Below are 26,759 nucleotides of genomic sequence, written 5' to 3'. Positions count from 1 at the left end.
TGCGATGCGCTTTATGGCCTTCATACGCCCTCCAACCAGCCTCCTTCGTATAACTTTGCTATTTCGCCTCTAACACCCAGGCTTGCTGTCACTTACATGATGCACGTCGAGAGGAACCTACCCGAGTCAACTCTGGCGATGCCTTGAGTGGCTGGTAGAGTGGCAGCAGCAGCAGGCACAGAAGGGCCGGTATCCAATGTCGAATACGAACCGTGGCACTGGTTAGCCGGGAGTTCTCCGTAGAACAGGGTCGGCTTGCTCAATCCTTCTGCGTACCCCCGAATGTTCGGGCAAACAAGTCAGCCAGAAACTATGATGAAAAGAAGATGATATGATGGTCTTTGGGCTTGTTACCTGTCACCTTAAGTACATATACCATCATACTCTTGCACGCTAAATATCCCATCGTCACCCTCTTTGCGTCGATAACTGTGGTGTCCTTCAGCGTTGATCAGTCAAATACATGCACGTTATCCAGGCATATGGATGGGAGTCTAGGGTACAGCAAGTAAGCTGGCAAAGATTTGTGCCTGCTGATTTCTGCCCGCAAACATTTGTTCGCGTGATTCTAATGCAATTGGCCAGAACGGAGTAGGCAACCAGATGGATCAGCAACAACAAATGATAGGAACTGCGAGTAAGCCCAATTCATCTCCTGACCAGTTCTTAAGCGCCCATTACTCATGCTTACCTCATAGTCACTTTGGAGCCGGCCGCATCACCAAACAACAGCGCCGCGCAGCGGGCCTTGCGTCTCCCGAAATCGCGGCGCTGATCGTCGACATGATCGATCAAGATATCCACGCCCGACACAGTCTGGACCCCAACCTGTTGGGCTTCATCGATTTCATACAGGACAACCCAGCCCCTATATTCGAGATCAAGCGGCGTGCCCTGGGCCCCCTCGCCTGCCTCAGCCACATGTGGTTCGGGCTGGCCGTGCCGCGCTTATGGCGACAGACGTGCATTACGCGCAGCGACCCCAGTCTCACCACCCTATTCCAGCGCATAGCTCCGACCCGTCGCAACATGTACGCGCAGTACATCGAGGTCTGTGGGATCGAAACGGTCCCCGTGGAGACACCCGGACAGAATGAAGGAGAGTGTCCTGCCTTTATGCTGTCCAACGTTGATTTTCCTTGCCTGAAGGGCTTGGTCATTCGGCATTCTGGCCGTAGTGGCCGTAAGTTCTTCCCTCGGCTCGGGCGTAATAGGGTAGAAGCTATTCTTCTTCACTCCGCTAGCTATAAGACTACTTCCGGGGACAGGCCCATCGTAGTAGTAGCAGACATGGAAAAGATTCTACTTATAATTCCGGTAAGTTCCAAGTGGAGGATGTATTCTCCTTTTGTCACGAAACTTGACAAAGAGCAGGTGCCAGTATAGCTTACAGTGGATACTTGGAAATTTAAGGAACTGTTTCCAAACCTCAGACGGCTTACACCTTCCACCCTATACCTGGGCGAAATGAACCCCATTTATCTGCGGTGGCTCGAATCGTGGGAGAGGAGAAAGCTACAGTCAGATCCGGACAACATCACCCCCTTCAAGGTCTTCTTTGATCGCGCATTACCCGAGGCCAAGAAGCCAGATACCCTTCATGGCTGTTTCATGTCTCTCGCTGGTCAAGATCGTGCTTTTGCACTTGCGTCTTGAGCCTGATACTAGGCTGTTGAGAGTAAAGCTTGCCAGAGATGTGAGACATGGACTCGGGTGGTCTTTGTCTGCTTGGTCTAGATGGCAGCCTGAATTTTTGCTCAATGAAATGAGAAATAATGATGTGAGTTGCTTGCTCAATATGGTACAAATATTTTTCCTATCTTGACAACTGACTTTACATTGCAGACTTGCAACGAAACATACTTTGAGCATGTTTACACAATCTGATTTGTGCTTGGGGAGGGAGATCATTTACCTGTTTGGCACCAGATGGGGTTTGGCTGGTATGATTAATGAGGAATGGCAAAGCAATTTGGACAATACAAATAATTAGGGTTATCTCTCGTTCTTCCCTTTGGTCTATGTATCTTCGACATTCTTATCTGCACTACCCCCAACGATGTCGACTTACCCTCTCTCAAGCACCGGGAAGCACGTGTTGTCCATCCCGGAACTAGTCACGCTGATCGTATCCTACATCTATGAAAACGTCCAAGCCACGCCCTATTCCCACAAGAAAGACCTCTTCGCGCGTACCGACTATGTCGACACCCCCGGTGTCCGGTTCGATGTGAAGATAGCCATGTTCGCCCCCTGGCCCGCGTCAACCACCTCTGGTTCACGACCGTCATCCCGCTCCTGTGGCGCCACCCGACCCAGACGCGGACGGACCAGTGCCTCACCAGCCAGTTCTGGCACATCGCCCCGGAACGCCGCCAGTTGTACGCGCAGTACATCGAGCGCGGCCCCCTGGTGTTCACGGGCTCGCCGCGCACGCTCCGGAGCGCCAAGAAAGAGGTCAGGAAGACGCCGTACGAGGAGACGGCCGAGTCGATGCTGGAGGCCGTCGACTTCCCGCGGATGAAGACGCTGGTGATCAAGGCGCGCTTGGGCGACCGGCTCCCGAAGCTCGGGAAGAACGTGGTTGACGACATCCTCTTCGACCCGCATGGACGGCACGTGGGTCGGGACCAGATGCATCGAGATCTGAAGCAAATCGAGGTACGTTCAACAACCGGAGCAATGATGATGAATAAAGACTGCTTACATATTACGCGAGCGAAAGACCATGTTCGAGGACCTGAAGCGACTCCAGTTCTACCTCTTTGTCCATTCTATGACGAGTGTGGTGAATAAATTTGAAGAGAGGGTAATGAGGAAGAGAGAGAAAGTGCCGGGGGGCGGAATCCCCTTGAGGATTGATAGGCCGCAGGCCCAATATCCTGAATTTTGGGGTTCATCCAACGGCGTCCCTTGACTTGGAAATCTGAAGTCTTGAGTCTAGCTACATCTTAAACACGCGCGGCTCATCCCTGCTTATACAGGTGCGGGTCAAGAATTAGGGACATGCTTTGCCACCTAAGTTACTGCATACCTGCGCTTTAGCCATGTGTGGGAAATCCAACATGTGTTGGGACAATGTAATCAATGATCAGGCACGTTCCAACTGAAGCGAGACGGAGTTCAGTCCGAATGAATGTAAATGAATGTACAAATGTAATTACGAAGATCATCAACTTCTCAACACCATGCTCTCTACTTTTCACCCAATAGCCACAAGCCCTGCGACCCCCACTCCCTTGACTTCAACCCATCGAGCTGCATAATACCTCCTATCCTCTTACTCATAGAACGGCAGTGACCAGAGCGTAGCTAGTAAACTGCAGCATCTTATTTTATTTCGCCGCCGGCAGCTTGTAGTTGACGGGGAACCCGCACCACCCGAACTGCTCGTGGTTGGTGACGCCGTACGCGGAGCTGTCCTCGCCGATCTCGCCCGCGAGGTTGACCTTGCCGCACGACTTCTGGACGCCGTTCCAGGCGTTGTCGAAGTTGGTCGGGTTGTACACGTCCTTGCCGCCCCAGTAGCAGAAGTAGGCGACCACATCACCCTTGATGCTCCAGACCGTCTCCTGGCGGCAGGAGTCGGGGTAGGCGGCGCAGACTGTTGTTTCGGTTCAGGTTAGCAAGAAAGGGTTGGGATTGGGTGGGAATAGGAAGTTTAGGGAGAGACAGCTGGAGATGTAACGGAAAACTTACCTCTCTTCACTTCGTCCATGGCGTCTCGGACGAAGGGGCCGTAGAGCATGACTTTGTGGCCGTGCTTCTCGTGGCAGGTAGTGGTCCACTTCCGAGCTTGCAGCACCGGATGGTCAGTACCGTTGTTGGCGACGGTCTCGACCACATCGACTGCGTCGTCGACGGATCGCTTGTCGCCGCCGATGCGGCCCTTGGTGTTGTAGACGCCGTCCATGGAATGGTCGACACGCGGCTGGACCACACTGGCAAGGGCCGAGGAGGTCAGGGCGACGATGGAGAGAACGGCGGAGGAACGCATGATGAGTGATGGTATAAGTGAATAAGTAGGATAAGTAAGTAGTAGAGTGGGGTTGATGGTTGTGGTTGAAAGGTGATGCGATATCTTTGTGCTGTTGGTTTGTTGGAGTGATGAGATGAGAAGACAAATGCGAGAGTCCGAATAATTATACTCGCTGCCTGATGATTGATCCCAGAAAGAAACCGTTCAAGATCCATCATAAACATCACTATAGTCAGAACATGGAGATTGCCAACCTTTGCACCGCCAAGACGACGTGGGCAGTGTCTAGTCATCATGTTGCGGCACAGATATTAACAATCTCCAATTTTACCAATCCGTCCTATTGCCACCAGAGTATGGATATCACGATAGTCAAGTACTGTGAGGCTGTGAGGATCAGATCATCGGCAAGGTCAACTAAATTTAGGTATTTGGGAGGGCCGACCTCTATGGGATCAAACACCCTGTGGAACAATTCAGGATAGAGTTTAGTGTCGGTGTGAAGGGAGTGGTGGTGTATACGCAAACCTCGTTAACCATTGCAATTCTGCAAACCACGGTATAGACTTTGCCGCTATTGTGGAGATGAGCTCCTATAACTTCTACGATTAGCCTGGTAAATCCACATTTTGACTGCGACTATTTGCGGCACAGGTCTTTGTGGCTATACGTAGCCTGTGTACATTCCTACAGTTACCAAAGATAAAGTGTGGGTACAGCGAAAACATTCATGTTGCGGTGCTTGAAGGCTGCTTGGCGGAAGTCATCACGACGTCAAATCGGTTTGTGCCTGCTGTGCCGCAGTGACCAATTCGGTTCGTGGGTTTGCTTTGCCGTATTGTTGACGATCTCGTCGTAGGTCGCGTTGCTGTGCCGCAAGGGCCACAAGAGCCCGATTTCCTGTTAAGGTTATCTGGCACTTGTGGCTATATCCATCTGCCCCAGACTGCCCCATAATTCCTTTCAGTCAAGGACTCCAGTCTATTTTCAATTTCTGTATAGATCCATGATGCGTTGGGTCGGTCCTCAGCTCTGTGGGAAACCTCCGCAATAGGGCAACGATCTGCCCCTTGGCCTACGACGCCCCTGCGAATTAGTTGGGCACTGGAAAAAAGTCACCATGGCAGTGAAGTCCATAACTGATACAGTGCAGCATCTTTTGTTGAGCGTCTTGAACTCCGCGATCCCACGAATCTAGAACGGGATATCTGTTTGGCAGTGATACTACTTCACAAGCAACTTGCTTTTCTCGTTTCAAAATATCAATTTCAAGAAACAAAAGATTCCATCCAAGTACAATCCATCGTACAGAGACCATTTTCTATCGTCAACCTTACACCACCCACCACCATGCAGCCAAACCAACTCCTCTACCTAAGCGTCCTCCTCGCAGGCGTCCAAGCCGCCGTGGCCCGCCCCGGCAGCGCAGACCTAGCCGTCCGCCACGACGAGACAACAACCACAACGTCCGTCCAGCTCTACCAGCGCGACTACGGCATCCCCCGTCGGAGCTGAGCGGCGTCCTGCACGAGTGCCAAGTCTTCTACGACAAGCTCGTCAGCACCGTCTCCGCGACGCCGGGCTGGTGGTGGCAGGCCCTGGCCCAGGGCGCCCAGTGGCCCGTCGGCGCCTGGGGCGTCTGCCACCAGCTCGGCTTCCAGCGCTGTTCGGGCAGCGCGGCCGTAGGGGTCGCCGCGGGGCTGCGCGTCATGGTCAACGAGATTAACTCCGGCCAGGACTCGCCGCGGAACGGGGCCGAGGCGGCGGAGCTGCCCACGAAGACGGGGAATAGCAAGATGATTGAGGCGCGAAGACTGCGGGCTCGTGTGGCGGGGGATCTCGTGGCTAGCGGGGCTACGCTTGAGTCTGTCTCTGACGTCCGCTCGCTTCGGAATGCTCGTCGTGATGCCAGTGCTGACGGTGCCGCCAAGGGGTACGCCTTCGACATCCGGGGCCTGGCCGAGAAAAACGGTAGCCCAACAGCAGACTACCGCTTCACCGCCTTCGGCGACGGCACCGGCCACGTCCACGTCGTGCCCCGACAGAAGAAGACCATGGCCAGCGCCTTGGGCAAGCGAGGCGGAAGTCCCGGCTTCAAGATCAGCTACCAGGTGCGTGAGCGGGGCAACCCCGACGTGTTCCCCAGCCCGCAAGCCGTCGAAATCGCCACCAGCGGCATCGCGGACGACTGGGCGAAGCGGGCGGACGAGGGGAAGGACCGGTTTGGGGACTACATCGGGGCGATTGGCATGGGCAGCTCGGGGACGACGGTGCAGTTCCGCATTATTCCCGAGAAAAACAAGTTTGGGGAGAACTATGAGGACGTCAACAAGTGCAACACTTAGGTTGGGCATGGCAATCACTTGGATTTCTCGTCAATTTAGGGGCCTTCGCAGAAGACAACATAGGGAGAAAGCAGTAGGCAACGTCGGCAGAGGGGCCTGTGGCACACATCCTACGATGTTCATACGCAGTAGAATAAACTAGCTTTCATTATGTTCTTAGGATCGAAGATGCAATGTTTTTTAATGCCACTAGAATTTAGCATGCACCTGTCGTACTGACTGGATGAGCACCTAGAGATAAAAAAAATAGTGTTAGTCGTATATGTTTGACTTTTACATTTGGTACTTCACCACGCAGCCTGATCTCAACTGTCGTTCACAGGACACTTTTTCGCACAAGTGAGCGTCGTACCAGTCGCAACAGCAACGGCTAGCCTCTTCCCCGCAATAGAGAAATGTAGGCCAGAATAGTCAAGTCTGCGTTGGATGTCAAATTACAGCACTTAGAGCAATCTAGGTCTCACACGTTGATCCCTTGTTGGCCAGCTGGTGGGGGGCTTCTTGCGGGACCTGGAGGATTACGCTAGCAAGGGTTGTGATCGCGCCAGAGCAAATACAGATCTGCAACCCAGGAACCTCATGTTCCTAACCCCAAAAGGCAGAGCGACACTTTTCGTGCGGCACAGTAACTACGCCGTTAAAGATACCAGAGGCGTAGTACGTACTCCACAGGCCAGAATGCAATATCTAGCGCTCAGATGCCGTGGGAACCGCCACGCCGGGTCTCCTATGTAACGATTCCGGGTGGTTTTAGTTGGGATCGACGCTTCCCACCGCCTGCTCATGTTCATGAGCCCAGCCATCGTTTGGAGTTGCATCCCGACTGTACGGCACAGCAGTTCTCCGTGGATACATGCCACCCATCTATATTGCATATCCAGTCCTGACCTATTTTTAGTCGGTCCACTCAAATCTCCTATACAGGACTACAATGCGGCACGTATCGCCACCCATACTATCGCCCGGTGATGACGCAATACGACTATGTCAAGAGTGCAGTCAACAAAGCCAGGGAGAGGTACTACGGCTCAGTCTTGATATAAAAGTCCAAGCTACAGTCGTCCTTTAGCTGACACTGAAATCTCAGCATATCCAACACACTTGTTCTAAACAAATCATATCCCAACACCAACACTACGACAAAAACCCTCAACTCGTCAAAATGAAGTTCTCTGCTCTCACCATCGCTTTTGCTACCGCCTTCGTGGCAGCCGATAACCTGGTCGATCCGCAGACTAACAGCACTCTCGAGGGGCTAAAGGCTCGCGCCAAGGGAGGTGAAATCCTCATCGGTGTAAGTCCTCCCAGTCCCAGTTTAGCAGGCAAGAAGCAACAACAGCTGACAGACGATCCTCTCGATTCGCGATTTTTCAGACATGCCAACTCAGCAGGTCGTTCAGTGAGCCGGCCAAGTCGTACGGCATGTGCATGCACGCTACCGAGAAAAACAGTTCGTGCTATCAATACAGCCCGGTGAGTTATAAAAAAGCAAACGAAGCGCGGCTTCGACACACGCGGAGATAAGAAGCACATATTGACGAGCCCTGATTGGGGTGCCCCCACAGTGTCAAATACGCGGCGCGTCGTGCAGCTATTTCAAGAATGGCAAGAAGACGGACGAGAATTACGAGGCCTTGTGCGCGAGCGACATGAGTCTGGTGGACGGTAACCCCATCAACTATTAGGGGTGTTTGGCGGTAGAGCATTTTTGGCAGCTCGGAGGCGTGGCAGTGTGTTGGGTTGGGTTCAGAAGGAGGGTTTTGTTTCGTGGACCTCCTAAAGGTGATGTTTTGAATCAAGTTTAAGTTGAGAAGTTTTACGTTGTCAGTATGGTCATGACCAGCTGTTAGATATACCAAGGCTTCAAGTAGGTATCACGAGACTTTTGTGCAGACTTCACGTAGCCCAGCACCGTATCAGCACGCATCCTTTGGTGCTGCCAGGCTGTGGGCTTAATCGCCGCTATTGTACACAATAAGTCCTTTGAGTTGCAGGATGACCGACGACAGAAAGATGGCACTGTCAAAATAGTAGGAACTTCGAAAGATTGCTCTATTTTCCTATGTATCTCGTGAACTCTAGGTTGTCATTTCTCTCATCTTCGTCAAGATCATCGCCAGTCGATACCAGTGTTTCAGTGTACACCCAACCGCGGCTTGACCACCTGGGCCGGCTTTTGTCAGCGAGCGTCGGCAGAGTACATAGAATTTGAGAAACCACAATTTTGGCGGTGGTATCAGACATAATCTTTCCGTCACCCAATTGAAACACCGTCTCATCAGTCCACTTGGGGATGTAACCGATAAAATCCTTAACTGGTGTAGCAAGAGGAACTGGTATTATCCAGCAACTTGGATCTAGTGCAGACAGTCGTGCCGGTTCAAGAAGTAAATAAGTCCAAGGCCTCAGCATCAAATACTTATCCGTGCCTTCGCAGACATAACACCGGACTCATGTGGGCATTTTTCACATTGCAATATTTTGTATGTACTGGGGCCAATTGGTATTGTGCTGCTGCTGGTCTCATTTTCATTTAATCCGCAGCTGGGGAGGTAAACTTGCACAATCCCACATGAGCTGCGGTTGAAGCAAACTTCAATTGCACTTGCTACCGTGAGTGCGAGGTTATTTCTCTTGTACACCTTTCTTGACAGCTGTTGCTGCTTTGCCGGTCTTCCAAGCCCGAGTTTGCCGGAGCCTCAGGTCCCTCACTTCACCTTCACCACCAGTCCATCACCCAGGCTTGAGTGAGGTTGCTGAACATCCAACAATCCAAGTCCTTCCATTCTTGTTTTTTTCCCACTCTACACTACAGCAACTTTCCTTCCCAACCTCTACCTCCCAAACATCCCATCTGTTCTTCCAGTCTGGTTTCGAACAACCCGTACATTCCAAACAATCCATTGGGAATTCGGAAAGTTCACCTCCTACCATTCGGTTTCCCCTCTCATCCTGTTCTTGGAACTTGCCTTGCAAAGGTCACAAGCCACAGCACTTGAGCCTTCATTCTCTTTTCTGAGAGGCTCGCTGTTCGAGGTGTTGCACCTTTGGGTTAACACTGTTCCCTTGCCCAGTTCCTCACACAATATACAAGAGCAGCCCATCATCTCTTCCCATACATAACATCTTTGGACGCAACTGGTTCAAAGCTTCTGGAATACCAACACTGGGTGTTCCAGTTCCTTGGAGGGTCATCTGATCAGTACTCCTTGGACCGCTGTTGAGGTTGTATAAATCATCAACACTGGGTGAGTCGACCCGGATCTGGGTCACCCCTCCGTTTCCTTTCAACAACATATTCGCATTTTTCCCGCATCCTTGCTGTCTCAAAACCAGTTGTTGTATCATCAGTTGCTAATACAGTTATGGCACAGAAAGTCGCTCATATCTCGATCTGATCCAGGGTTTTCACAGATGCCTCATTACCTTGTTGCCCGCAATCAAGATCACTAGCCAGGTCTTCGAGAGATATTTCAAGCATACCACGACGGAAGTGCTTGCGGCACAGTATATCTCATCATGTCGCTTCTGTATGAAGTCTTCAAACGGCAGGACTACCGGACCATGATTGAATACATCCAATCGGATACCCCGGTCGCTCAGAACTTCAAATGGAAGCAGGTGCAGGAGATCAAGGAGTTCTTGAAAGCCAAGGACTCATTCTCCTCCGTGGAGGAGTACGTTGCTACCATCATGATGGGCGCCAAGATTATCCAAGTCATCACCGAGTACGAGCAGGGCTTCGTCTTCGACAACTCTACAATCCGGATCTTGAAGCAGAAGGATCACGGTCTCATCGCCGTTGTCGAGCTTCCCAAATTCCACCGAGAAGCTATCAAGGATCGCGATGCTCTTTCCATCTCGCCGGGCGATCGAGGTTTCCTACGCCTCGAATACCGCACAAAGGGAGAGGAAACTGGCTCTGTGCCCACCAAAGTTGTAGTTCGTCTCCACATGGAGTTCATCGAGCCATTGCCATCTTCACCTCCGGGCGTGCTGGCAGCCAAGTTGAAGCCCCGTCAGAAGAGACCCAAGAAGAGCGATAGCGACCATAGCTTGGGCAAGGATGAAGACATGCCTGATCTCTATACGACACCGAATATTGGCGACCTGCACAACAGCTTGACGAACAAGAAGACCATGGCGTTTGTTCTCAAGACACTACCGCAGATTCGAGTACCCGGATCCGTGATTGGACCAGATTCCATCATGAGATACATCTTGAATCAGCCGGGTCTGAAGGGAGAGGTCAATACCGTTGTTCGACACACCGAGTTTGTCTACGTGTACCAGGCAGTGTCCGGAATTCCAACATTTCTGAGATCGTACTTGGCATTTGGTCCCAGACTGCAGACACCTAGGTTCGACATCTATTCACCACTGGAGGACAAGAGTCTTGTCGACTCCGACTGTATGCAATTGAACCAAAGTCAGAGAGCAGCGCTTGAGTTGGGAAGATCTGCCCCTGCAAGATTCGTTATTGCGCACGGTGGCCCGGGCACAGGGAAGACCCAGTAAGTAATGCGCCCATTTTCAAAGATTCATGTCATCAGTATAAGCTAACCAGTACTCCCACGGTAGCTTCACTGTCCAACTCGTCAAGCCATTCTTCCTCGACAAAAAGTCCCACCAAATCCTGATCACTTCGGCTGGCAATCGGGGAGCCGACAGCATCGCCCTCGAGCTAAACAACTGGCTTCAGAGTCTGGATTCCTCGATCCGAGGCGATTCCTACATCGTCCGCCTACATAGCGTCAAGACAGAGACCAGTATCTTTCTCAAGGATGCCGAAGAGGCGAAGCGGGAGGCGCTGCGTGATATGGCCAAGCAACCTGCTGACGCTTCACAGCAAAGCGGAGAGACCAAAGGTACCCGCGACGCCATCTACGACCATTACCGAACCTTCGCCTGCGGTAGATTCAAGGGAGTCGACGACGAGCGCGTGCAGCACATTTCATTGTCCGTCGGTGCGATCATGAAACAAAGACTGTCGACGAAGCCCGAGTTGGAAAGGCTCTACAACATGTATGGGAGTGGTGAGATATACAGAGATGAAGACGTCGAGCATTTCATCAGAAGTGTCCACATTTTCATGCATCAGATCATCCATGGTTCTACGGCTGTCTGTGCCACTGTTTCTGGAGTCGCAGACGCCTTGGTCAGAAAAGCATACGAAAACTGCGAACTGATTATTGTGGATGAGGCTGCTCGTGTGGCAGAGTATCAGTGGTGGCCTCTACTAGGCTTCTACCGGAAAGCTGTCGGCAAAGTCATGGTCGGTGATCCCTTCCAGATGGAGCCCGCTGGGGGCAGAAGCGAAGAAAGGAGCCCACTCAGAAAGCAGATGGCATATTCACTACAAGCTCGCCTCCAGAAACTTGGTTTCAAATCTGGCTTCTTCGACACCCAATACCGAGCAGTCCCGGAAATTGCTGCCATCTACAACCAAACGCGGTACCAAGGACGGCTCAAATCCGGAGACGAGACACTGGTCGAGCGACGCCCACTTGCCCAAGCCATCATCCAGCACAACAAGGAGAAGTACGGTGTAGCTCACTCGGTCGTTTTCCTTGATGTCCAAGGAGCCGTGGAGAAGAAGGACAAGAGAGGCATGCCCAAGTTCTGCAACCAGTACATCGTGGCTGTGACCAGCATCCTCGAGAACCTCATCAATGCAGGCTTCGGAAACGGCGCACATCCTGCAACCATCGCGGTTCTTACACCCTATCGTCTTGAGTACAAGCGGCTGAGATATGCGAGAACCAAGATGAGCGACGACTACCTGGAGGCTGAGGACATTGTCATTGAGACGGTGGACAAGATACAGGGCATGGAGTATGACATTGTCATTATTGATCCTGTCGTAACTTCCAATGTTGGCTTTTTGAACCACCGGCGACTGAATGTCCTGTTCTCGCGCGCCCGGAGCGGTCTTTACGTCGTTGGATGCGCTGCAAGATTGGGCTCACTGTCCGGTTGGCATGAAAACAAGGACGATTTCAGGGCCTTTGCAAAGCAGCTGGGTCCTTACACCAAGTGCTTTCCCGACCCGAATGACCTCGACTCAAATCGCAAGGCGTGCCCGAAGAGTAACAAGTATTACGATCCTGGCGAGTTCGAGCAGGTTCCTGAGAAGTCCAAAACTTCAGAGGATATTCGGAAGGCCCTACTCAGAATGAAAGAGGTGGCAAACAAAAAGGAGGAAATGGAGAAGGAGGAGGCACTCAAGAAGGAGGAGGCACTCAAGAAGAACGAGGCAATCAAGAAGCTCTCTGCGTCAGAGCGCTTTGCTATGGCAGAAGTTTTTGATTATTTCCAGGACGCTCTGAGACACGGAAGTAATTGACACACACATTGTAGAGTAGCATTTCTCCTGCACAACTCATGACAGATAGGAGACACCAACATTGCTGATTATGACCAAACTCTTCCTTGAGACGTTGATAACATTGTAGTGGGTTCCAAATCATGTGTGAAGTCCTGTAGAAACCCAGCCTCTAATCCATTCACGCGTTCTACGAACGCCTGGCCGATTGTCATACTCCAGAGAACCCGCTCCAGATTACACAGGTCAAGTGTCCGAGAACCTCCAAGGCGGAACTAGCGATATTGGCTCATGTTTGAGGGATGGGTCCTGAGTAGGTAAAATGCAAGCACACACGAACTAAGGCAATGTATTAGGACACCAAAAGACTGAAGATACAACGGACGCAAAAGTGAAAGACATGATTTCGGTGGCATTAAAAGCTCAAGAAGATATTTCTGCTCTCTTGGTGCACAGCTGTCATTACACAAGGTGAACCAATAGGAACCTTGCAGCATGTGTAAGACCAAAGTCCGTTCCCCAATTGGTGCCCGGATTGCTATCTTGACAGCCACTCAGTGTACACCAGAATTGCGCCAATGCGATAGCACCACACCAAAAACTACTTCCAGATCCAACACAGAAGATCTGCGGATATCTGATTCCGATCGGCGTCGCAGCCCTGGCTCTGTAACAGCCGCATCCAAAAGCCGAACACGGTGGATATAATACCAGTGATCATGACGTCACCTCGCCAAATCCTCGTCCCACATTCTCCACGATTAGGCGCCATCTCGGCGTTGTCGGGCATCTCAGATTCTCGAGTTTATCTACACCGTAACTCGACAAAATAAGGTTCGACAGCAACCCGGAATAGGCAACTTTTCGACTTCGTATAGTCCTATACTCGAACCTTATTGGCTTTTACGTTTCTTATTCCGCTAACACAACATGGCGGACCGCCCGACCTACACCCGTGCCCAGCTGGAGCAGTACTTCGACCGCATCGTCTTACCCCAAGCCCGGCGCGTCTACTCCGTCTCCGAGCAGCTCGGGACCTCCGAGGAGCGGCTGTCCTACCTGACGCGGCTGGTCAAGCACCAAGTCGTTAAGGTCCCCTTCGAGAACCTGTCGCTGCACTACTCGTGGCACCGCACCATCAACGTGCGGCCCCAATTCCTCTTCCGCAAGATCGTCGAGAAGCAGCAGCACACCGGCCTCGGCAGCGACGAAGCCGCTGGCGAGCCCCGGCCCTGGCAGTGCCACCGCGGGGGTTACTGCATGGAAGTCAACTCCTTCTTCCACACGGTCCTGCGGTCCCTGGGCTACAACGTCTACCTCGCGGGCGCGCGCGTCTTCTCGCCCGAGACGCGCCGCTACGGCGGCTTCTCGCACTGCGTCAACATCGTCACGCTGCTGGGCGACGACGGCGTCCTGCAAAAGTACATGGTCGACGTCGCCTTCGGCGCCAACGAGTCGGCCCAGCCCCTGCCGCTCACGACGAACCTCGTGCACACGCAGATCGCGCCCGCGCAGATGCGGCTCGTGCACGAGGCGATCCCGCAGCACCTGAACCAGGACGCCAAGTGCTGGATCTACCAGCAGCGCGTCCGGGCGGACGCCGAGTGGACGCCCGCGTACTGCTTCGTCGACTTCGAGTTCATCCCCGAGGACATTGCGGGGATGAACCTGAGCCCCTGGAAGAGCCCCTCGTCGTTCTTCCACCAGAAGGTGCTCGTGGTGCGGTTCACCACGGACCTGGAGAAGCTGGTGCCGTTCGAGGCTGAGGGGAGCAGCGTGGAGGACGGGGAGGAGGGGCCGGGGTCGCCTGACGAGACGGCGGTTTCGGAGGGCGCGCTGGACGGGGCGATTATTTTGGATCATGATAAGCTCAAGTGGCGGAGGAACGGGGAGACGAAGCTCGAGGTCATACTCAAGACGGATGCGGAGCGGGTGGAGGCGTTGCGGAGGTACTTTGGCATCGTTTTCGACGAGGAGGACTTGGTGGCGATCAAGGGGACGAAGGGGGAGATCAAGTCGTGATATTTATGTGCATTGTAGAAATTATGACTATCAATAGAAACATAGAGATCCGCCCCTCAGGCAATTAGTCCTGGGAAAGACCTAGAAATTACGAGCTACGTATGATACGTCAGCCCTGAAATTCCACCACTAGCTGTGAGCAAATGAGACATTTCGACTGTGGCATCATGCTCCTTAGCCAGCACGCCCTCCATCTTGCAGAATCGATCTTGAATAATGGACATACCCGAACGTAGCTGACATTTGAAACATTCATGCCATTCGCACAATCTTGATTAAACCATTGTTCAGTTGGTGGCGACTTGCTAGAGGCTTTCTGATACTGGCGCAGGGGGCATTGCCACTCCCAACAGTGTCGAATCACTTTTCCTTGTCAAAGACAAGACTGGTGCAGAATCGATGTCCTGTGTTGATAGTAGCGACGGGGTATGCAGCCCTTTGTACATACCTAGGTCGAAGGATGATACAGTATCAATTATCGACCGCCCTTTGGTTGCAATCATGCCATTCCATGGTATCGTGCCAGTGTTTCCATTTGCATCATGACTCCTTATGGTAGGCTGGTCATCCCCAGCTTCAATGCTTGCCAACCTTGACATCCAAGTTTTAATAAGGATATGGTGGTGTATAGTGATCAGGGGAGCGTCATCTCCCTGTGAATACATCGCCCATAAGCCAGCCACATAGCTAGAAACAATGCTGTATTCACCTACATGATGCATACCTTCCATGAAAGTGACCCGAACGTGACAACGACTGACTTATCCCGAGACTCTAATGTTTGCTGCATTCAATGCTCGCCCATCTCCAGCTGTATTCAATTCTCCAGGACCCTATAAATGCGTTCCCTTCTCCAGCTTCAGTTCCCGATTCCTGCTTCCCATCCACAACCAACTCTCAATCTCAACAGCTCCAAGCACACCAACAACAACACCTCTCAGTCCTTCGACTTTACTTTCTCGCATGCCCCCAACCAACAACAACCCTACTTCATCAAACACCAACCCGACCCAACCTACTCCTACTCCCACTTCTTCTTCTACATCTTCCGCAGCCCCAACCGGTTCATCCTCAACCTACAAGATGCAGTGCGTCACCATGATCTCCACCATCCTGGCCCTCGCCTTCGGCGTCGCCAACGCCTCCCCCGTCGTCCAGCAGCCCGCCGCTCCCCCGCGGCGAGCTCGCCGCCAACACCGCCTGGATGTTCCAGTACTGCGACGCCACCGGCCTGGGCGGCAGCTGTGCCAAGAAGTCCGACGACGGCAACCTTCAGGTCTGCGGTAAGTAACTTCCCCATCGCCTCCTCCGCTCCAAACTTGCCGCCGCTTTGCTGGACTAGCTGCCTGTTCTCTTGGGTGTTTCTTCGAACTGACAATTTATTCTCACTATACAGAGGACCTCACCGCCCTGGGCGGTTCCGAGGTCAAGTCCGTCAAGACCTTCAGCGGCTTCGACTGCTGGACCTACGCGTAAGTTATCCCCTCCCTTCGACTTGTTTTTATCTTCTTCTTTTTCCTGTGTGGGATTCTTGCTAACCATTGGATGTACAATAATAGTGACTCGGGCTGCACCGGCCTCGCCACCCGTTACCTTCCTGGCACCTACAACAACCCCAAGACCTTCAAGACCTGGCGCTGCTACACCGGCTCCGGCAAGGACGCCAAGGCCTCCGCCTAAGCGACCTCTCTCTCACAGAGAGAATTTCCCCCGTTTTGGGAGTCGATACACTGGGACTCAAGGGTGCATGAAGATATGGAAGAAATGACAGGTTGACTCGGGTAGTTTCCGGTGGCAAATGGCAATGGCAATTATAGCTTCTCACGTCGGGAGGAAATCTTCTGCTTCTTTCATAGGGAAGAGAGGAACCGAAAGTGGGAGAGATACTACACACTGGCACGCGGGTGTAAACGTCAGCACATATCTGAGAACAAATGAATCTGGTAGCTAGATGAATCGAACATCGCTACCCCCATAACATATCCTGCGTTGTTATTGTTTTCCTATGTGATTTAACAATGTGACTTGTGGAACTAACATCCTGGGCTTCGTTCAGGTTGCTAAACTCTGGAGGTAATTTGCAATTGTCTTCTTTGTGGATATATTAATTGCGGTAGCAGTTCCACAGCAGGACACTGAACCTTCGCAGGACCAGCTTTGTCCTTCAGCTCCTTCGGGCCAGCAATCGTTTGAGGACATGGCACAATTGACATTCGATCTGGCGAGTTCCTCCTCATGCTGCATATTGAACAGTTACTACTAGAATACAAGAAGCATGGGCACACAGGGAGGTCAAAATGGCACGTTGTAGGATAAACAGATCAACAAGTGGGAGAAACGATGTCGCAAATGGCGAGAAAGGTTCAGCTCAAAACCATGCATAATTTCTTGGAATCCTAATTTTATTTCATGACTACGTATTTTCGCTTGCCATCATTTAGTCTATGTGACAGTGGATATGGAGCAGTGTTCCCTCCTCAAGAGCGATAACATCCGTCTCCATGTTTTCCAACCCCTCGTAAGTGTTTAGAGCTCACCGGAGAAACAGTCTGCGGCTTTGGCAATCACCAATCGCATGAGCCTTTCAACCAATATAGCATGTCTAGGTAGTAAGTGTTACTCTTACAGACAACTCCAGTCCAAGTCGAAGCAGTTCGTTGAATAGACTGGGCCAATACAAGAATTCAGGGGCAAACACACCGTCTTGGCAATCACAGACCAATGCTGGAATTCACATTGTGACAAAATTGCCCCTACGTAAAAAAAAGCAAGGCAGGCTTTCAGGGAGTTGATTAAAACGTCTTTGATGTATGTTCATGGGTACTATGGTTCAATCATCGGTCTAGACCTACAGATCCACCAATGTGTTGTATAGCCAAACGCCTGGGCGCTATGACAAGTAAGTCCAATCCGCAGTTCTCAATACATTTTCCCAGACCGACCACCGGACTTCTACATCACTGTCCTACGCGAAAAGATCTAGGGGTATTGGCGTACTGTAGAGCCGTACACCGAAGTTGGGTGTGTAGGTACCATCTTATTGATCGTGTCTCCTATAAACCCTTTAAGCAGCCTCATCCAAAGTCATTGGAAGACTTATCGTCGGGGCATGCCACGTCCGCGTCCGCGGAGAGCCCTTTGGGCAGCTCCCGGAGGCAGAGGCTTGCCAGGCTGCTGTGGTTGTTGGCTCTCCTCGTTCCTGATGGTCTCGTCTACGCCCAGAATCAAACAGCTGGCTTCCGTCGCGGCCTGGATGGCATTGATCTTGACCAGGGCCGGCTCCCACACGAAGCGCTCCATCATATCTGCCACACCCTCATTGGTGAAGTCAACACCCGCCCATGTTGTGCCCTTGCGGTGCTCCACGCGCAGCTTGTTCAGGATATCGGTGGCATCGAAACCGGCGTTGTCGCACAGCTGTCGGGGAACGACCTCGAGCGCCTTGGCGAAAGACTTGATAATAGATTGTTGCTTGTGCGACACCTTCTGGTCGGCGAAACCGTGCAGGTAGGCGGATACCTCCATCTCTGTAGCACCACCACCACCAACGATCATGTGGTTCTTGATAGCACGCTTCACAATCATGATAGCGTCGTGGAGCGAACGCTCAACCTCGGCAATAAACTGCTCGGCACCTCCACGCAGCACAAGAGTGCATGTCTTGGCCTCGGGGCAGTCCTCGAAGAAGTTGAAACGCTCGCCACCAATCTGGCGCTCCTCGAACTTTCCGCAGGTTCCCAGGTGGTGCGCTTGGATATCGGAGCATGTGGACTGGACAGTGGCACCGGTAGCTTGCACAACGCGCTCCATGTCTCCGGCGGCAACACGGCCGGCACAGAAGACGTCGCGGTCGGCGAAGTATTGAGTGGCCAAGTCACCAATAGGGAGCTTGGACAGCACAACCTTGGCGCCGGTCTGGTAGATGGCCTCGAGCTTCTTGTAGATGATCTGCCACTCCGCGTCCACGATAGCTTGGTACTCGGAAACCTGCTCGACACGGACCTCGGCGTTGTCCTTCTCGGCCTTCAGCTCCAGCTCGACGTTTAAGCAGCAGATCTTGGGCTTCTCGAAGGACTTGGGCTGTTGCTCGAAACCGGCGTAGGAGAAGGTCTTCTTGAAGGCGACACCGTTGATGAAGAGGGAGTCGGTCAGGGAGCCACCGGGGATCTTCTTGATGCCGATGAGCTTCTCGTCGAGGTCGTCTTGGTCAAGGGACAGGACGGCGTCGACGACCATCTTGGTGAAGAAGTCTGTGTTGCGCTTGATCAGCTTGCTGGTCATGGCGGTGCCAGCGAGCTTGACGAGGGTATCCCGCTTGTTGGCCTCGTCGGTTCGGACGGCAATCTCCTTGATCTTGTTGACGGCCATGGTGGAGGCTCTCCGCAGACCCTTGATGATGATCTGAGAGCTGACACCCTGCTCGACGTGCTCCTTGATCTCCTTGAGGATCTCGCCGGCGAGGACGACGACTGATGTGGTTCCGTCACCGACTTCGGCATCTTGTGAGCGGGCAATGTCGACGAGGATACGGGCGGCGGGGTGGACGATGTCGAGGAGCTTCATGACGGTGGCGCCGTCGTTGGTGATGGTTTGGCGGCCATTTTCGTCGACCATCAGCAGGTCACCTCCGTAAGGGCCCAGGGTGGACTTGATGGTGGCCTGGACAGCTAAGCAGGCATTGATGTTGGAGACGATTTGACCTTTACCCTGCGACGCATCGGTGCCTGTTCAAGGGAGAGGGTGTCAGATATGTTACGCGTTGTGTGGCTTTTCGAGGTTGCAGCAGCAGCAGGAGGTCCACAGCCTCGCAAGTAGGGGGGAGGGGTTCAACTAACCTTCTCGCAGGACGACAATGGTCGGGGTTTGCCCGCCGAACGACATGATTAGGGATCTGTGTATTTACCGACGAAAAGGAATAGGTATCGTGCAGTTCGGAGTAAAAGGGCGGAGGGTCGTCAAAAAGTCGTGAAATTGGGACCGAACCAGGCTGGAGTTGGTTGGGATATGGAGGTGAAGACAGCTTCTGGAGGGGCACGTCTCGGGTCACTAATCGTAGCTTCCCTCTGCTTGAAAAATTGTTGTTTGGCTGCCTTTGCGATTGACAGGCGCCAATAGTCCGTGCACGACGACCAAATTGATCCACAATTAGACGTCGACCTGGGACTTTGGCCTTCCTTGGACTTTTTGGACCCTTGGCTTTGGCTGCGCTGCTGGCGGACCGGCGCTGGAGCGGCCCGACCGTTGCTCTCATCATGCCCCGCAGTAGCAACATCCATCAATATATCTCACTTATCGATAACGCCAACATCAGTCCAGGCACCGCTGAGAGCCGCTTACAATCAAACCAATGACTGCAGCTTGGCCATTTACGTAGTATCACACTGACAGTGGAAGCAATTGGAGTATGATGGTCAATAGACGCGTAAAATTCATGATTTCATAACTTGGCTTTCTTCAATTGCCTCAAACGCCGTTCATCCATCGCAGCCCCCATTGCCCGAGTCCATGGTAAGTCTCTCTGCCTGCCAACCAAAACAATACTGAGCATCCTGGATTCCTGTTCCCCCTTTCTCCTCCCCACTTTTAGAACATCAGTTGCTTCAAGCCCGACGGCGCATGGCACTTATCGCATAGCACCTTGACCTTGGCCACCCGCAGCTTGGCCCCCTCCCCGCCGCACTTGTCGCACGTCTTGCCCAGCATGAGCTGCCGCATGCCGTGGAAGGTGTTGATGCGCATGAGAGTAGCCCAGATCTTGGGGTAGGGCCCGCGGGCGCGCGCCTTGTTGCCCTGGATCGTATCGGCCACGGCGTCGAAGTCGCGCAGGCAGCACACCATGGTGTGGGCCGCGTGGTTGACGCGCAGCAGCCGCAGCAGCGTCCGCAGGGTGCAGTGCTCCAGCACGATCATGACGAGCTCGGTCGGCAGGTAGTCCAGGTCGCCCAGCCCGGCTTCCATCGGGTTGTCCTTGTTGGCACCACCATCGGTGTTGGTGGTGGTTGTCAGTGGCGCCGCGTTGGTGATCTCGAACGAGCTGCGTGCTCCCGCTGCGTAGATGCGGGCCTTGTACAAGGCGGCTCGGTGGGTGAAGGCATTGGGGGCCTGGCTGTACAGATCTCCGTCCAGCGAAAGGCCCCAGGGGCCGCGCTGTTCCCGTCTCAAGAAACCAGGACGGCGGAATGACTGCATTGTGACAGTTGGGGGTTGCCAGACTCTTTGTAAGAAGTATTGGCCTAGAAAAAGCAGTATTGACCAAGAACAAACAAAAAATGATGTTGCAATACCTCGGTCTGTTGATGCTCTAGTGAGGGGACGTTGGCTTTGTGAAGTGTCGCATGGCTTGGGCGTGTAACCAGTCACGGTGCGGGAGTGGCTGCCTTAGCTGCTGCCTTGCACAGCAATCTAACTGCGTGGCGCCTGCTATTGGCAGCCTGCTTAACTGTAATCATGCTCGGTTGTAGTTGCCTGTCAACTCAATACCTTCAATCTGGCACTTGCAATTCAAGACTGGAGCCCGAGACTTGAGCTCAGATTGACTTAGCAGAAACCGGGAAGCAGCATTCCAAGACTGCTCAAACGTGCTCACTCGGCTTCCTTATATTGACGACAGTTCCAGTGCTACCCAAATAAGGACTTCTTTCTCTTGAGGAATCAGAGATTCAAAGATGCCACCGCGACTTCTATTTGCAAGACACCATCCAGACCAACGATTTCTCTGTGCTTATGTATCATGGGACAACTCACTTCGCGGGTCGCTCTTATATATTGGAACCAAAAGATAATTTAAATTGCAAAGGTCCATACATCCGTTTACTTTGTCCCTATTGATAGACGCCCAGTTCCTAAATAAGGCATACCAAGGAACCTATCAACTCGGGCAATACTCCTACTGAACATCGCTGCCTTCCAACCCTTTCTTACAACCACCCTCTCGATCCCGCAGCCCCTTCTCCTCCCTTTCCACCTCCCTAGCCCGCTCCCCCTCCCTTTCTCAGCCTCCTCCAGAATCCCCACGATGTCGGTATACCCCCTCGCCCCCGCCTCCGTCAGCGCATCCGCCCTCAACTTCCCCGACTCCTCCAGCCCCGGCTGCGTCCTTCTCCGCAACCACCGGCTCGCCTCGCCCGTGGCCCCCGCCCCCACCAATAACCGCACCGTCTCCGCGTCCCCCCGCCCGCGCCGCGTTCTGCAGGCACGACCGCGGCATGCTGTCCGTCTCGTTCGGGTCCGCGCCGAACTCCAGCAGCACCGCCACCGCCAACGCCGCGCCCCGCCGGCTCGCGCACACGAGCGCCTGGTCCAGGGTGCGCAGGAACGAGGGGTCCCAGGTCTCTGTCGTACGGTAGCGCTCGAGCAGCGTCCGCAGCGTGGCGGGCTGGTTGCCCTGCGCCGCGAAGTAGATGGCCCGGGGCAGCTGGCTCGCGACTTCAGCTTGGGGGCTGGGTCGCCGTTCGGCGGTAGTTGCAGGTAGAGCTCGACGATGCGCTGGTGACCCATGTAGGCCGCTGCGCCCAGGGCGGTCTTCCCGATTTCCATGTTTTTATGGCCTCTAATCCGGGGATACTGGACGCTGGCGCCTTGATCTAAGAAAAACTGCAGTGCCTCTAGCTGGTCATGCGCAGCGGCGGCCCAGGAGGGTCTTCCGAAGAAAGATGGCGGATCCGGATCTAAGCGGCACAAGCTGCTGAACAACTTCGCCGACGACAGATCCCCTGTGCATGCCGCTATGGCAAGGCAATTCGGCCAACTAGCACCCTCCAGTTCATACTCGGAGTCTTCGCCATATGGCATACCCGACATAGCCTTGAACACGTCTGCCCTTTTCACGAGAGCTAGGCAGTAGCAGGCACTGTACTGTATCCGCCGGACCTGCAAAGGGTCGCCTTCCAGGCCCGTTTGCTGCAGGAACAAGTTAGAAGTCACGCGCAGAGTCCGGATCCAGTTATGTGTAGTGAGTTTATCGGTATAGAGTCGGTGCAGGAGGTAGCGGGCAATGACACGGGGGCAATGCCTGATCCTTTGCATCGATTCCTGGTCGTGTGCGACATCCTCTATGACTTTTGTTGTAATGATGGCATCGAATACCTCTTCTGCGAAAACGCCTAGAATGCATGAGTTCAGCTGGAATACAACGATCTTGGTTTATACGTACGGCATGTGAAGCGGAGTTTCAGGGACTCTTTGAGCCCTAGTCTTTGGACCGTAGCTGAAATCAAAAGTCGGAAGACATCCAATGGGAGGTCTACGAGTTGTACCATGTTCTCTAAACGGTTGACAAGGTAGGAAAAGATGACAAAGATGGAAGCATCAGGTTCTAGTAGGAACAAGAAACCCGAAGCTAGACATTACGGCTGCCTGGAAGTAGGCAATCGTGTCGGTTAAATAGTCAAGTGCGTGATATCCACTCATGCTATATATATCACGTGGCAACGGACTAGCAAGATCGATATACGAGTACAGTAAGCAAAGTGCTGGGCAACTCTCATAGTTCTATGGTTTCCACAAGCCCAATCGTCAATCTCTCCATCGTCAGGTTGCAATCGACTCATCTAAGGACGGTCATGTGTGCTACACCTTTGCAAATCCAATGCAAAGGGGGAAGAAATAAAAACACTTCTGTATATCAGCGTGACCAGGTCGAATGACATAGTAGTAGCCTATCATAAGGACTTCGGATGTTTGAGAACCACCGTAGAATAGGAATTGTGGTAAACCAGACTACGAATAGCCGGCGCGAATATTAATACGCGCCGCTCTGCCTCTGATGAAACGCATTACGATGGAATCCGACTGCATGGCTGCCAATGTGGCCTCATTCCACCCTCCCCATTGCAGGTAGAAAATAGAATTGAGCAGTAAGAAGTTTACTCTGCCGCCTAGCACATCAATAGAAACCAAGCCTACCTATCTAAAGTCCCGGCATCATCATCATATTACGACGCCGTACCGAGCCCTCCTAGACCTCGATACTCCCCGTCAACCGGATATCCCGACTGCTCGCGCCCACATAGACACCGTACTCCCCTCCTGCACGACCCAGGCCTGCCTCGTCACATCCCAAACACTCAGATCGCGGCGCGTGAGCTCAAACGTAACGACGCCCTCCTCGCCGGGCCGGAGCGGCACCTTCTCGAACCCGCGCAGCTGCCGGGGCGGGCTGTTGGGGATCCCCAGGTAAAGCTGCGCCGCCTCCGCGCCCTCGGCCTCGCCCGCATTCGCAACCGTAGCTGTGACCGTGGCCACTACATCCCACAGCCCATCCGCGTACGTAGACGCGCCCGCGCGCAGGCGCTTCGCGTCCGGCTTGATCGCGAGGCCCGAGTACTCGAAGCGCGTGTAGCTCAGCCCGAACCCGAACTCGAACCGAGGCGCGATGCCGGCCTCGTCGAAGTGGCGGTAGTCGACGTACACGCCCTCCGCGAAGTCGCACTGCAAGTCAAGATCCCCCTCCTCGGGGCGACAGGGGGCGTACGCGGCGCCGTAGTCGCTCTCGTTGCGGGCGAGGGTGTAAGGCAGCTTGCCCGAGAAGTACGCCTCGCCGTAAAGCAGCTGCACGAGGGCCAACCCGCTGTCCTGGCCCGGCAGGTGGGCGATGACGGCCGCGGTCACGTTGGGGTGCTCGATCCACTGGTCCACGAGGCGGACGCCGGCCGCGTGCACGACGACGATGGTGTTGGGGCAGCGGGACGCCACGTGCAGGACCAGGCCGTCGCTGAAGTCGTCGTGCAGGCCGTCGCGGTCCCAGCCCTCGGTCGCGATGGCGTTGATGAAGACGAGGCAGGCGTCGGAGGCCGGGTTCACGTCCGGGGCGCCGGACTCGAGGTCCCAGTTTACCCATGTGTTGTCGAGGTGGGCGCGGTATTGGATGGCGGCCAGGGGCTTTTGAGTAATCGAGGTCAGCATCTAGTTGTAATAGTTACGATTTTCGAGAACTTACATCGAGTATGTATGCAGGGCCGTTGGCTCCAGCTCGGCCGCCCGTGGCAATGGTCCCACCTCGGGCGGCTTGATCAAAGTGCTGTTCGGTACCAAGCACGGCCTGCGCCATCTCGGGCGAGGATGTGTATCCGAGGTTAAAGAGGGTATCCGTGTTCTTCGTCTTCGGGACCGTCGCATCATACCCAAAGACGGATAGCATGGCGGGGTTCTCCTTGAATGGCAGCGCGTTGCGCTCGTTCTTGAGCAGCACGTGGCCGGCCACCGCCCCCTCGAGGACGACGGGCCGCGACTGCGGGTCTCGCGCATCGACCTGTTCGTGCGGGAGGCTCAGGTTCTGCATGCCGAAGCCGGGCGTGGGGAAGTTGTCTCCGTCTTGGTGGACGAGATACCAAGCCGCGACGATCCGGGTGGCCATGTCGGTGACCCTTTCCTCTGGTACAGTCCCATTACCTACCGCCTCCGTCAGGTTCTTGCCGAACGACCCGCCGCCCGGCATGACCATGTCGAGGCCGTTATTGGCCGAGCCCAAGTAATGCTGCGCCGACCAGTCCAGGAGCACGAACCCCTCAAAACCCAGCTCGGTCTTGAGGATGCCGTTGAGCAGCTTGCTGTTGTCGCACGAGTACGTGTTATTGACGCGCTGGTACGAGCACATGATGGAAGCCGCCCCGCGCGGACGCCGTCCATGAAGGGCCACAGGTAGAACTCGTGCAGGGTCTTGTCGTCGATGTTGGAGGAGACGGCCTCGGCGCCGAAGTAGGGACGCCGGTTCGTCTCCTGCTCGTTGCCGATCAGGTGCTTGAGGTTCGCGATGACGCCGGCTTCTTGGTGGCCCACTATGGTTTCGGCGTTCAGCTGGCCCGAGAGGTACGGGTCGACCGAGAAGCCTTCCCAGTTCCGGCCGCCTAGGGGCGAGCGGCCGAGGGGTCCGGCGTTGGGGCCTAGGAGGACGTTTACTTACCGCAGCTGTCAGTCCCGGTCTAGTGGGGGAATGAGTAAGGTGGAAGATACATACCCCTTTAGCTTTGAACTCCATGCCCATGTAGAGCGCCCTCTGGTGCGTCAGGTTCTTGTCCCAACTCGCGCCAGCATGAATAGCCGAGGGAAACGAGCTGACGAAATCGGTGGCGCGGACGCCGTTGCCAGCGTCGTGAAGGCACATGCCCGGCCACCCGAGTCGGGGCACGGTGCCAGTGTTGCCGGCGCAGACATTGTCGGTTGTGGCGAAACCGCGCGTGATGTTGACCTTCTCCTCCAGTGTCATGGAGCCCACCAGCGCGCGGGCCTGTTCATAGGCGCCGGCCCATAGTCCGGATCCTTTCCCAGAGGCTGTAATTTGTAGAACATCGAGTTAGTGAGCCATTTAGCATCGATGATGTTGGGGGCGAGAACAGGAGTTTACGTACGGGAGGGATGCACTAGTGGGGATTGTGCATTGCTAGCAGCTGTCGGCTGGCTGCAGAGGACAGCCACCACAGCCGCCGCAAGGAGGCGATTACCAGGAAGAAACCACATTGTCCAATTGAGTTGTCTTGATTGGCCCGTCAGACATCACTCTTCCTCAAAAAGAAAAGTGTAGGGTGTGGTCACTAAAGCCTCTACCTGTTGTGCACCCGACCCTGAAGTATTTATGCTTCTTCAACAGACAGACCTGCAGGGGCGTGACTTGCGTGAGGTGTGAGGGAGTATGTAATATTACATGCAGACATGCAAACTAGAACAAAATGGAACAATTCGAAAGTGAAAACCCGGGGAAAACAGGTCTGCTTTACCGCTCCTGCACGACCCAAGGAATCGAGCGATCGAATGGGAATGTCCTCCGGCGCGATGCCCTAGGGGAATTGTTCGTCGCAACAACCTGCCTTGCCTTTGCCTGCCCAGGGCAAACGCGCTGTGGGGTGGGCCGCGGGCCACTGTTCCGGCGCCCGTAATCTCCATTGAAAGTCGGGGCCTCTCTGCGGCGGGTACTTTGGCACTACACTCGCTAATCCCTCACCAAACACTGCTAAACAAACGCGGAAACGTGGTGAGGCTCTAGTCGCCCGTAGCTAAATGCTTTCATCGTCCTAGGGATTTTGAGTGATAAGTCAATTGGTTGAGCCTGACAGATATCGAACTCTACAAGACTGTGTTTGTTCGAATAACTTCT

General features: G+C 53.8%; 12 protein-coding genes across 12 annotated transcripts; 8 read left to right on the top strand and 4 right to left on the bottom strand.

Annotated features, from left to right (window-relative positions):
• Positions 1 to 603: 603 nt before the first annotated feature.
• PG997_002593 (uncharacterized protein) lies at positions 604 to 1,656 on the top strand (the record flags this gene model as incomplete). Its single annotated transcript, XM_066806908.1, has 2 exons — positions 604 to 1,317; positions 1,414 to 1,656. 2 exons carry the CDS (start codon positions 604 to 606, stop codon positions 1,654 to 1,656), a joined length of 957 nt encoding a protein of 318 aa, XP_066670526.1.
• Positions 1,657 to 2,059: 403 nt separating this feature from the next.
• Positions 2,060 to 2,686, top strand: PG997_002592 (uncharacterized protein; the record flags this gene model as incomplete). The annotated part of the gene is given in 3 exon segments (XM_066806907.1): positions 2,060 to 2,223; positions 2,241 to 2,661; positions 2,681 to 2,686. 3 exon segments carry the CDS (start codon positions 2,060 to 2,062, stop codon positions 2,684 to 2,686), a joined length of 591 nt encoding a protein of 196 aa, XP_066670525.1.
• Positions 2,687 to 3,335: 649 nt separating this feature from the next.
• On the bottom strand, positions 3,336 to 3,997 carry PG997_002591 (uncharacterized protein; the record flags this gene model as incomplete). The annotated part of the gene is made up of 2 exons (XM_066806906.1): positions 3,336 to 3,604; positions 3,700 to 3,997. 2 exons carry the CDS (start codon positions 3,995 to 3,997, stop codon positions 3,336 to 3,338), a joined length of 567 nt encoding a protein of 188 aa, XP_066670524.1.
• A 1,332-nt stretch (positions 3,998 to 5,329) lies between these two features.
• On the top strand, positions 5,330 to 6,324 carry PG997_002590 (uncharacterized protein; the record flags this gene model as incomplete). The annotated part of the gene is made up of 2 exons (XM_066806905.1): positions 5,330 to 5,483; positions 5,519 to 6,324. The coding sequence occupies 2 exons, from the start codon at positions 5,330 to 5,332 to the stop codon at positions 6,322 to 6,324; spliced, it is 960 nt and encodes a 319-aa protein (XP_066670523.1).
• Positions 6,325 to 7,486: 1,162 nt separating this feature from the next.
• On the top strand, positions 7,487 to 8,009 carry PG997_002589 (uncharacterized protein; the record flags this gene model as incomplete). Its single annotated transcript, XM_066806904.1, has 2 exons — positions 7,487 to 7,618; positions 7,890 to 8,009. 2 exons carry the CDS (start codon positions 7,487 to 7,489, stop codon positions 8,007 to 8,009), a joined length of 252 nt encoding a protein of 83 aa, XP_066670522.1.
• A 1,834-nt stretch (positions 8,010 to 9,843) lies between these two features.
• Positions 9,844 to 12,670, top strand: PG997_002588 (regulator of nonsense transcripts 1; the record flags this gene model as incomplete). Its single annotated transcript, XM_066806903.1, has 2 exons — positions 9,844 to 10,838; positions 10,906 to 12,670. The coding sequence occupies 2 exons, from the start codon at positions 9,844 to 9,846 to the stop codon at positions 12,668 to 12,670; spliced, it is 2,760 nt and encodes a 919-aa protein (XP_066670521.1).
• Positions 12,671 to 13,579: 909 nt separating this feature from the next.
• On the top strand, positions 13,580 to 14,671 carry PG997_002587 (uncharacterized protein; the record flags this gene model as incomplete). Its single annotated transcript, XM_066806902.1, has 1 exon — positions 13,580 to 14,671. The coding sequence occupies one exon, from the start codon at positions 13,580 to 13,582 to the stop codon at positions 14,669 to 14,671; it is 1,092 nt and encodes a 363-aa protein (XP_066670520.1).
• Positions 14,672 to 15,448: 777 nt separating this feature from the next.
• Positions 15,449 to 16,351, top strand: PG997_002586 (uncharacterized protein; the record flags this gene model as incomplete). Its single annotated transcript, XM_066806901.1, has 4 exons — positions 15,449 to 15,820; positions 15,885 to 15,954; positions 16,068 to 16,143; positions 16,231 to 16,351. 4 exons carry the CDS (start codon positions 15,449 to 15,451, stop codon positions 16,349 to 16,351), a joined length of 639 nt encoding a protein of 212 aa, XP_066670519.1.
• Positions 16,352 to 17,767: 1,416 nt separating this feature from the next.
• On the bottom strand, positions 17,768 to 19,552 carry PG997_002585 (T-complex protein 1 subunit eta; the record flags this gene model as incomplete). The annotated part of the gene is made up of 2 exons (XM_066806900.1): positions 17,768 to 19,395; positions 19,507 to 19,552. The coding sequence occupies 2 exons, from the start codon at positions 19,550 to 19,552 to the stop codon at positions 17,768 to 17,770; spliced, it is 1,674 nt and encodes a 557-aa protein (XP_066670518.1).
• Positions 19,553 to 20,254: 702 nt separating this feature from the next.
• Positions 20,255 to 20,860, bottom strand: PG997_002584 (uncharacterized protein; the record flags this gene model as incomplete). The annotated part of the gene is made up of 1 exon (XM_066806899.1): positions 20,255 to 20,860. The coding sequence occupies one exon, from the start codon at positions 20,858 to 20,860 to the stop codon at positions 20,255 to 20,257; it is 606 nt and encodes a 201-aa protein (XP_066670517.1).
• An 826-nt stretch (positions 20,861 to 21,686) lies between these two features.
• PG997_002583 (uncharacterized protein) lies at positions 21,687 to 22,142 on the top strand (the record flags this gene model as incomplete). The annotated part of the gene is made up of 1 exon (XM_066806898.1): positions 21,687 to 22,142. One exon carries the CDS (start codon positions 21,687 to 21,689, stop codon positions 22,140 to 22,142), a length of 456 nt encoding a protein of 151 aa, XP_066670516.1.
• A 1,505-nt stretch (positions 22,143 to 23,647) lies between these two features.
• On the bottom strand, positions 23,648 to 26,125 carry PG997_002582 (beta-glucosidase; the record flags this gene model as incomplete). The annotated part of the gene is made up of 5 exons (XM_066806897.1): positions 23,648 to 24,550; positions 24,609 to 25,214; positions 25,289 to 25,566; positions 25,622 to 25,939; positions 26,017 to 26,125. 5 exons carry the CDS (start codon positions 26,123 to 26,125, stop codon positions 23,648 to 23,650), a joined length of 2,214 nt encoding a protein of 737 aa, XP_066670515.1.
• Between the last annotated feature and the right edge of the window lie 634 nt (positions 26,126 to 26,759).

Source organism: Apiospora hydei (genome assembly GCF_038363865.1).
Source record: "Apiospora hydei strain CBS 114990 chromosome Unknown utg000004l_segment0_segment0, whole genome shotgun sequence".
NCBI classification, from domain to species: Eukaryota; Fungi; Ascomycota; class Sordariomycetes; order Amphisphaeriales; family Apiosporaceae; genus Apiospora; species Apiospora hydei.
The sequence above is the reverse complement of the archived record's forward strand: the minus strand, read 5'-3'. Positions and strand labels throughout refer to the sequence as shown.